Source organism: Amaranthus tricolor, chromosome 10 (assembly GCF_026212465.1).
Source record: "Amaranthus tricolor cultivar Red isolate AtriRed21 chromosome 10, ASM2621246v1, whole genome shotgun sequence".
Classification (NCBI taxonomy): Eukaryota; Viridiplantae; Streptophyta; class Magnoliopsida; order Caryophyllales; family Amaranthaceae; genus Amaranthus; species Amaranthus tricolor.
The window spans coordinates 5,359,097-5,369,949 of record NC_080056.1 but is presented as its reverse complement, the minus strand read 5'-3'; the positions used below and the strand labels follow the sequence as shown (position 1 = coordinate 5,369,949).

Here is a 10,853-nt window from a genome sequence, read left to right as displayed (position 1 = left end):
TTTGGCGGAAAATATTTTTGGAATGTGATTTTTTATGTTTTTTGTTGAGAAATGTAAATAATAATAATATTTATTGAAGTGAAAGAGCTGAGGAAAAATATGGGAAAAAAAATTTATAAAGGATGAGAAACTCAAATCAAATAATAAAAATTAAAAATATTATCTTTCTAAGAAAATGCATGTTTTCCAAACCAAACACAATAGAGATTTAGGTCAAAGGAGATTCATATTATAATTTAAATACTTCCTCTACTTAAATACAAAGGTCGTGTTTTCTTTTCAATATTATTCATCAATCACTTTTATAATTTTTAATAGGTTGATTAAATATAATCAATTGATATTTTATTTGATTCTTTTCAATATAAATTTTATTAATTTTTTTTATTATTCTTAAATATACAAAGTTAGAAATATTTTAGATTGAATTAATATATTAAATCATGTCAATCACAAAACTTGAGAGAAAATTTAAAGGGGCAAAAATTTGATCTAAATTTGAGTTTTAAATGAGTTTGTAAAGATTTGAATTCTAAACCTGTTAGTTAAAAAAAGTCAAATTCATCCCTAAAATAATTTAAGGTTATCATTATACATATAACCTCTTATTCAGAAATAAGATGAAAGAAGTGTAAGAAATAAAATAGACTTAAAATAATAAAGATCGATTCACTTACTATTTGTTTGCAAGGAAAGAACATATGTTATTATTATGTGTGGCAGATAAGCAATACAATAATAAGGTTAAGAGAGGTTTATACGGCCCGAGTTTAGGCCCTACTGCCCTAGCTAGAAATCCTAAATAGAATAACATACCAAGTCCAGAAATAGAAACAAATTAAAAGAAATCAAAAACACTCAAATTCTGGAGTTACCCCTTTCAGGAAAGTTTTGCTCCTTAACTCCATGTCCAAACGGGCAGATCCCGCCTCCGAGAAAATATGAAGCGAGAATATGAAAAAATATAACTTATATCATCTCACCTTTAATATCTATTATCATTAAATTGTATGAAAATTAAATGAGATACATGTTAAAATAAAGGGGTATTAGGGATTGGAGGATTGTATATACATAATAAATATAGGGATATTTTTTGTGGTAAGCACCAACTATTGCAAAAGGCGAGTGGTAGCAATTTTTAAAATTTTTTCCATAAAATAGCACTTAACTCTTAGAAAATTAACTACAGTAACATTATGGAGGTAAAAATGTTTAATTTTTGTTAGGTTTTGGTTAAACTTATAATTGCCCCTAATAAATCCCAAATGTAAACCCCAACTTAACGGAAATGTTACAGTAGTTAATTTTTCAAGAGTTGATTGCTATTATGTGGAAATATTTTGGGATTTATTAAGGGCATTTATGACTTTTATCAAAATTAACGGAAATTAAACGTTTTTACCTTCATAATGTTACTGTAGTTAATTTTACAAGAGTTGAGTGTTATTTTGTGGAAAAAATTTTAAGTATTGCTATTACTCGCCTTTTGACATAGTTGGTGCGTATCATATAGAATATCCCTAATATAATATAAAATATATTATACTCTCTCCAATTCTTTGAAATTGTCTCATTTCTTTATTTGGGCAGTTCACTTCAATTGTTCCATTTTTATTTTAGAACATAATTTTTGGATCAAATTGTACTTATACCATTTATGTAATTATCAACACCTTTATTTTTTTTTATAAAACTACACTATTTAACCTCCTCCAATACCCACTACATCACATGGGTATTTTCTTAAATTCGTGTCCAATTCAAATAGGACAATTACAAAGAATAAGAGGGAGTATTAAATAAATGGATATCATGTAATTATGATGTCAACATCAATAGGACTATAGGAGTATATTATTATAATCATCAATTGGAATGTTATTGTTTATTATTTTGATTATTAAAAGAAAATTAATGTATTACTTCAAATGAAGAGGTTTATGGTCAATGGAGAAGCATATTATTATCAATTAGTCATGTAATTAATGTTATAAAAACAGCCCTCGTGTGGAATGCAAAAAAAAAAAATTAAAAAAATGGGTTTGTTTGCAAAGGTCAAGGGGTGGTCGGGAGACAACGTAGCAAGAGGGATGTCAAACTCAAACTTGTAAAGCATAGGGAGAAGCTATCGTGGTCGAAACGTAGAACATTACATTTTGGGAATTTACAATTGTTTGAATCTTTGGATTAAATTATCTTTTATTTATTTTATTTACAAATATATATGGTTGATATGATTGATGTGCTATGGTTCCACTCCCTTTATCTCAAATAAAAAGATAGTCCACATGCAAATAAATATAGTGAAAACTAAGAAAAATAAAAAAATTAGTAAAAAATTTATGTGATAGTGAGAAATGTGTGGAATATAAGAAAATAAAAGTTAAATACTTTATCCGTTCTAAAATATTTGTTATTTTATAGTTATACACAAATTCTTAAATGAGACAGTCTTATTGTGTGACCATCTCTATTAGGCTAATTCATGTACATTTAATGTCTTAAAGTAATCACTTATAATTTTAAAGTAATGAATTAGATAAAATGACTAATTATATGAGTTTCTCTCATGGTGAGACGATCTCATATAAGAACGAGATATACTATTTATCATTTAAACTTATTTCGTACTTTATCCTTTCAGAAATACTCTATATTAGACTTATGGGTACTATCCATCTTTCAAGCTTATTTTAAATGTTGCGACTATTGTGTAAAAGAAAATATAGTCAAGTAGGATCTTTTTTAAATCGTATAATCACATATTTTCATAATATCAAATTTTTATAATTTTTAGTTAAATGTAGTCGTTTAAGGTATAAATGATCAAAATTACACATTGGATGGCGTAAAAAGTGAAATATAACAAGTATAATGGAACAGAGAAAATATACTGTGGGTTGTGGGCCTATAGCTGGTGCTTAAGAAAAAATATAGTCAAATAAGATCTCATTTAAATCGCGTAATTGAATTTTTTCACAATATTAACTTTTTAGTATTTGAATGAGATGACGGTACTTCAATTAGCATTTTTAATGATTATATTTCTTGATTAGTTTATTTTAAAGTTTAAATTATAGTAGTAATGTCATTTGTCAAACTTTGAAAATGTGAAGTTCTTACAATGGTTTACTTCTATGTATTGGTAATTTATGCTTACATGAAGTTTGATTTCTTGTTAGTTGGTAAGTTTAGGTTCTACTTTGTTGAACTTTGCGTTGTGGTCCCACCTAGTTGCTACTAAAACTATTACCAACTATATCTGAATCTTTAACTAACTCCCGCTATTCACATCTCTTACCACTATTTTTCAATCAAGAAAAGACTTTAGCAATATTATACATAATTAACTTTTATAATCTTTATTTAAATTTTTTATTAATGCTTATTGTCCCCACGTATTTTATTATTTTTATAATATTTATTATCTTTATATGTTTTTCACTAATTTTATTTAAATAATTTAAAATAATTGTGATCTGTATATTTTTTCACTAATTTTTTTTGGTATTTTTAATTGTTTATAGTCCTCATTTTTCTACATTAAATTTATTATTCGATAAAATAATGAATCCATTGTCTAAAATATTTTATTTTCCTTAACGTTCTGTATGAGAACAACTTTAAGGAAGAAATTAAAGGGAAAAATAATTAGGGATGAGCATGGATTTTGGACCATAATGGTCTAGACCCCACCCTAATTTAAGGGATTGAATCCACCTATCTTTGGATCCTAAGGGTTTGGGCTAGATCTGGGTCCATGATCTTCAAGTCCAAATTTGATTCAAGCTTTGGGGACCCAGATTTGACCCTTTTTCATTTATTATTTTTCAAAAAAATATATAAATCGTTACATATATAACTAATTCTTAAATGAGACGGTCTCACGATAAGACCATCTCTATTGGGTTGGCCCGCTATAAATTTTTTATCTTAAAATGATCACTTATAACGTTAAAGTGATCACTTATAATTTTAATATAATCATTTTTTATAGTCTTAGAGTGATTACTCATAACATTAAAACGATTACTTATAATTTTAAAGTAATCAATTGAAGATATGGGCTATTATATGGATCCGTCTCATGGTGAGACAATTTCATACAAGACGAGTTGTACATGTATTTGTTATATTTGATTTGGGAATTGTTGTATTTTGGAACGACGCGTGATTTAAAACTTTGTAGGTTTATACAATTTAAAAAGTGATCATTGTATTTAAAATTTTAAAGGGATCAATTATAAAAATAGGTTAATTATATGATTTCGTCTTATGCTAAAACAATCTCTGAAATTTAATAAGTAAGAAGTAAGTATGGGCTACATGCTAATGCTATAAATGAGGAAGCCCTTGGCCATCTCGAGAAAGAAAAAGAGTGCACTATGTAGCCCATGTTGAAGGAAAGAGAAAGAACGGAGCCAATGAGCTATCGACAATTATGGCCCATGGAGGATAAATTGAATTAGATATGGGCCTGAAATCAAAACTATTTCAGCCCAAAAAAAATCACATCTTGTAAAATTGAGTTTTATATAACAACTACTCTTGTGAAAGACCGTCTTTCAGAGTGAGGCCTCAGAATATGAAGCCCGGATTTTTATTTCTTCTTAATTTGTATTAATTGGGCTATTTAGCCCATATATGTAATGCGCCTCTCGAACAGACCGTGGCTCACAACAATTTGTGTTTATGCAATTAGGTTGTGTTTAGAAATAACAATTCATTCCAAATTGTAGATTTCAATTGTATTGTGTTTGACAATTATGATTTTATTTGTAAATTTATTGCTCAAATTTGTTGTTTGTTACTTATTTCAATTATGTTAACTACTAATGTAAGAAACATATTAGAAAATTAAGAATACTCACCTCATTTCACTTTGCTTGTTACATTAATTTGATAAAAAAAATTAATCAATTTCAACCAAAGCGTAGCAAATAATAATAATAATATTGTTTTAATGGACTAATACTAGTACAACAATTGTTGGAAGAAGAGTGAGAGCGCATGAAATAGAGCTTAGCTATATCTACTCACCAGGTAAACTACCAACAATTAATAAATTTTAATAAATAAGATCCAAATAATCAATAATAAATATATTTTATTTTTATAATAGTAATAGATAATTTACGGATCGGATTACCAATTAAGTTTTTTCCGTATGACATGTATGTAAGGTTTTAAAATAAAGATCAAGAATTGACAAGTTGGCGGAAGTTAATAGGTGAAATATCATTAGTATCTCCATCAATAAGACGTTTGGCAATAACAAGATTAGCAGCATCAGACGGATGATATGGATCCCAAAACACATACTTTGATCTGTCATAGCATAGTTTTGATGTTGGTCCACACGGTATTAATCCCCCAAAACGTCCACTCCCATAACAGCATGCTGAATCACCATTCTCAAAACCTACCATGTATTTGTCAATTTACTCAATTCTCATAAAAAAAAAATAAAAAAAACAACCACCATATATTACCATGAATAATTTTTTAGTCATTGACTTTTTGAAAAAACTAACTATTTAAATTAATTTATATAATATTCTCCTTGTCTTATCATATATCACTTTTATTCTAGTGTAATATTTTTGTACGATTATTTTTAATTGGGTTGGTCTAAAAAAGAAAATATAGAGTAAATTTTTCAGTAGGTATTAAAAATATTATAAGTAGGGATTTAGAATACTGTAAGTACTTAAGTACTAATTCGATGGGTATTAATATAAGTAGATATTAAGGATAATATAAGTAGGCATGAAGGATACAATAAGTGGACATTAAGATTTAATGGGTTAGGCTTAAGAGACCTTCTCTTAAAGAGACAGTCTCTCAGGAGAACGACCGATTATTTATAAATAAAAAGAAAAAGTACAAATAGATGGAAAAAAAAAGAAGTGAATGACATATAATTAGAGGATAAATTTATTGACAATATTTTAAAAAATAATGGATCATTTTAAAAAAAAAGGCGCCAAATAAGTTGGAGAAACCTAAATAGAAATAGAAATAGGGTAAGAGGATGTATATATTTATTTTGTTAGTATGAAAATCAATGATTTATTTTTCATAATTGAATAGAATAACCCACGCTTGAGATTGTTTATTATTATAGTAGATGGTTCATAATGGAGCATATAACATATTATAAGGTTGCCATCAATTTAGACCCATATTGAACTATGTTAAGGAATTAAATTAACAAAAAACTTAAGCTGATGATTGAGGCTCCAAGATATATTATATATTTTAGTACGACCCCTTACACGAGAGTCTTTTGGGCTAGATTTGTGGATGTGACATAGGTCCTTCTCGTACCTGGCGCTAAATATACTTTAACACGTGATCTCTTGTCACACTGGTTTCTGTTACCATGTCAAGTAATCAACTCAACCAAAATCTTAAGTTGATAATTGAAGCCCCAAAATATGTTATATACTCTAACAAATTATATTTGTAGTCAACTTTCTTTATAAAATATGTTGTCTTATTACGTAAAAGCCCAATAACTTAACAAAACTTATCGATAGTATATCAAATTTAAAAACCAACTATTATAAAATTTTGATGTCAGTTAAAATCATATAAAAATTAAAAAAGAGATAGAAGTAAAGAAGTGCATACCATAAGATTGGTAATTGTCGAGAAGATGAGTAAAAACACGGTAAGAATCGGCATAAACGAAGATAGAATCCGGGAGATCGGTGCGTAGGTGATTAACAAGAGTCTTAAGCTCAGTATTAAAGGCTTGAGCAAGTTGATTAGGGAAAGCAACACAATCATTTCCAGCCGTTGGATTAATATCTCGTTGGTAGGGTATGCAACCAATTGGGCCTATATTTACCACTACTATTTTCCTTGCCCCCATATTGTAAAGCCTCTGTTCATCATCAATAATACATCACATAAATAAAATAAAACACTCTTTATTTATTAGTTTCAGGATTAATAATCGACAAAAATAAGTAATGAAATTATAGGACATATTACTCGATCAGTCATGCTTATTTCGATTAAAATTCAAGAGAATAAAACTATAAACGAGTTATACGACCCATTATGTTAGAGCCATTATGTTTTAAATAGTGCTCAACCTAACTCGGCCAATTTTTATTTGGGCTCAAACAGGGGTTATACGACCCATTGCACAAGCCTAGTTGAAATAGTCAAAGGTTAGTGCTTTGAAAACCTTAAAAAGGAAGAGTTGGGCCAAATATGACTTTACTCATACGAGTGAAGAACAATATGAATAATATGAATTTACGCAGTATACTCTATGTTCTTATTTATTTACACAGTTTTAAAGCATATTTGAATTATATCTACACACATTTCATAAAAAAATTTTAAAAAAATATACAATAATATATTTGAACTCAAAGCGACTATAAATAAGAATAGACGAAGGCCGAGAATAAATCTTGATCATCATTTAAATTGATTTTCTAAGTTATAAAGTAGTAAAATAATAAAAAGCATCTCTCATATTAATTGTTTGATTCAACAAGTCGACTTTATAATATTAAGATAAAAACTTTAATATTGCATTTGTTGTAGTTTATTTTGCCACACAAAATTTAAGAAAAATAATTTTATAGCCACATGTATGATAAGTTAATATTAAATCTACCAAATTGACTTTATCAATTGTATAGATATAGTAGAATTGACAAAAAAAAAAAAAAAAAAAAAAAAAAAAAAAAAACCCTTTGAAAATACTTGTAAGAATTTTTTTATTAAATAGGACAAATTCAAAAAACGAGAGGTACAAAAATGACTAACCGTAAGTTGGAGTCTAAATTTATCGATCATGGAATTAATGAAAGCTTGGGGAGTGACTAAGTGTTGCTCCAACTTAGAAAATCCAGGAGTTAAATAATTATTGATAAAATCATTTGAACCCATTGTCACTGAATACAATGCTTTGTTAAGAACTTTCATGGCTTCTTCTTCTCCTATCATGTCAACCATATCTTGCCTTGTATTTGCAAAGTTATCCAATTGTGCATCCATATTTAACCTTCCACCCTAACAAAAATTGATACCAAATTAACAACAAGATATAACCTTTAAAATTGTTATTTATTATTGACAATAACATGCTGTGTGACGTAAAATTGTCACTTTTAGTAACAAAATTTACTAGAGGGGTGTAAGGAGTGTAGGTTTGAGTGTTATAATTTAGGAAAAATTATTTTGCCTCCGATTCACTACGAATATCTATTTTTTAGGCCAATTCATCACATTTGTGGGAATTTTATTTTAAGTAATGATTTTTGACACATGTATTGCGGACATCTTTTTGTTGTTGTCCACTTCTTTGTTTGTACATGTAAACATTTTTTGTGGTGGTTCCTACTTATTGTGTACATGTGAAAAGGAGTAGTAAAAAGATGTTTATAGCTAAAGTGTGCATTTTAATCTAAATAAGTGGATATACTCAAAATAACAAAATTAAAAAATAAAGAGGATTTATGAGTCGCAAATATTAATAAAGACACACTAAAGAAAAAAAATATTTACGTTAGCTTGGGCACATGATTTAAATAAATGGAAAAAGAAAATATATTTTGAAAATTAGTACAATGAATTTTCTTTGTTTGAAACTAATGGAGTATAATTTTTTTAACCACTATCTTTTACAATTATTTTTTTTATTCAATCAGTTGATCTTATAGTACTGAGACCGAGACTAAAACGTTGAAGTTATTGTTTTTATTGTTTTTTTAGTCCAATCTTTACATAAATTTTAAGAAAAATAATTTCTAAAGACAAAAATGATGACTTGACATTATAACTACCAATTTGACAATAAATTGTAGGTGGTTCGTACGAAATTTGGCTATATTTATTTGTGATAAATAGACAAATCAATAAAGAAGCTATCATTGTGCATCTATATTTAATTAGCATCCCACCATAAAAATGAACAGATATAAAAAGAACAGGTCTTATATACATCAAGTAATTAATGTAGGGTTATTAAAAAAAAAAAAACAATTAATATAGGAAAAATATTAAATTCTCATTTAAAACGGTCTGAAGATGAGCCAGTTTTAAATCGGGTTAAATAGTTCAATTATATTAAACTCGGGTTAAATAGTTCAATTATATTAAAATCGGGTTAAATAGTTCAATTATATTAAGTGAAATATTTATATTAAATATTAAATATTTATTTTTTAAATTTGAACTCTTTATGTGAATATATCTAATCATAATACAACGGTTTAATATAAAATTTCATCATATTTTTTTTCTAAAAAAGAAGTCTTACAAAAAGCACGCCAGTCTCGTTAAGAATGCCACCAGCACCGGAAGCATAATTAACCCCTTGCAAAATCACACTTCCTTTTGTGGTCGGAGCCAAGTAAGGTGGAGGAAATGCCCCTAACCCTAACTCATGCCCTAAAAATAGAGTCAGATTCAAAGGCAAAGTCATCAACTTAATATTTGCGTAATATATCAATATTAATTATGATGAATATATACTCCTTCTGTTGCTTAAAATTTGCCCCATTTGATTAAAAAAGCTCTGATAAAAATAGCTAAAGCGTCAAACTCAAAAGAACAAAAAACATGTATTTATATTATAAACTCTTACCGGCTATAATATTAAAAGTCTACATAATAAAATTATTTACATCATAACCTTTGTTGGTATATAAAACATATTATATATGACTACTTTATATTAGTTGTGCTCTCTTCTATGAATATTTTGAATTTACATAATAAATTAAATAATTATATAGAAAAAAATCATTTATTTCCTTTGACTAGAATTTTCACAAAAATTAAAATCTATCATTGTAAAATTTAAAATCGGAGCGCATATATATATATATATATATATATATATATATATATATATATATATATATATATATATATATATATATATATATATATATATATATATATATATATTAGTAACAATTACGTGTGTCTTGAGAAATGAAAAAAAAAAAAAGAAAAAGTAGTCTTTCAAATCTACTAATTAAGAGCAAAAATTGAAGACCATGTCTACAACAAACTGTAAATAAGTCATGGGTATTCACACAAACCCATGCAAAGTTTTATTTGTTCTGTTCCATTATACTTAAATTACTTGCTATATTTGAATTTTTACGCAATTCAGTATATTATTTTGACCATTTATATATTGAATTATATACATCAAAAAAATTATAAAAAGTCAATATTATGAAAATATGAATCAGACAATTCAAACAAGATCCCACTTGACTATATTTTTTCTCCCACATTAGCCGTAATATATAAAATAAGTTTGAACGATGAATAATGCCCATAACCATAATATAACAAGTATCTCAGAACGGAGGAAGAATAAAATATGTTGCATAATAAAGACTTGTATATATAATGGAACTCATATTGTTAGAATAACATACAATATACTATTGCATTTTTTAAGTCAATATTGAGAGCAATCTCAAAATTATATAAATTATATTGAGAGTAACGTAAGTTGATTGTTACCAATAATATCAACAATGGTTCGTCCATTGGTGAATCTTCCTGTTGGCATTCCAAAATCAATACCATTTGGCACATAATTTGCCTTTGACAATGATAGTATGTAGTTGTTGTTCCCAACATCCACTATTGAATCTCCAAACACAAAATTGGCTATCTTTTCATTTTTCTCTTCTCCATTACATCTACATTTACTATGTATACTTGAATAAAATATATATATCATCAAAAAAATTTTTAGTTTTTGTTGATTTTGAAAATTACCCATTTTCAAAAAAAAAAGAAATTTAAATATAAAAAAATTAAAAGGTTTTTTTTGAAAAGAAGAAAAAATTGAG

At 27.0% G+C, this 10,853-nt stretch overlaps 1 protein-coding gene across 1 annotated transcript; it reads right to left on the bottom strand.

The window, feature by feature from the left end:
• Positions 1–4,930: 4,930 nt before the first annotated feature.
• LOC130825295 (GDSL esterase/lipase At4g16230-like) lies at positions 4,931–10,853 on the bottom strand. Its single transcript, XM_057690445.1, has 5 exons — positions 10,519–10,853; positions 9,293–9,423; positions 7,798–8,043; positions 6,640–6,895; positions 4,931–5,425 (listed from the first exon to the last, which is right to left on the bottom strand). The coding sequence occupies exons 1-5, from the start codon at positions 10,781–10,783 to the stop codon at positions 5,202–5,204; spliced, it is 1,122 nt and encodes a 373-aa protein (XP_057546428.1). The 5' UTR covers positions 10,784–10,853; the 3' UTR covers positions 4,931–5,201.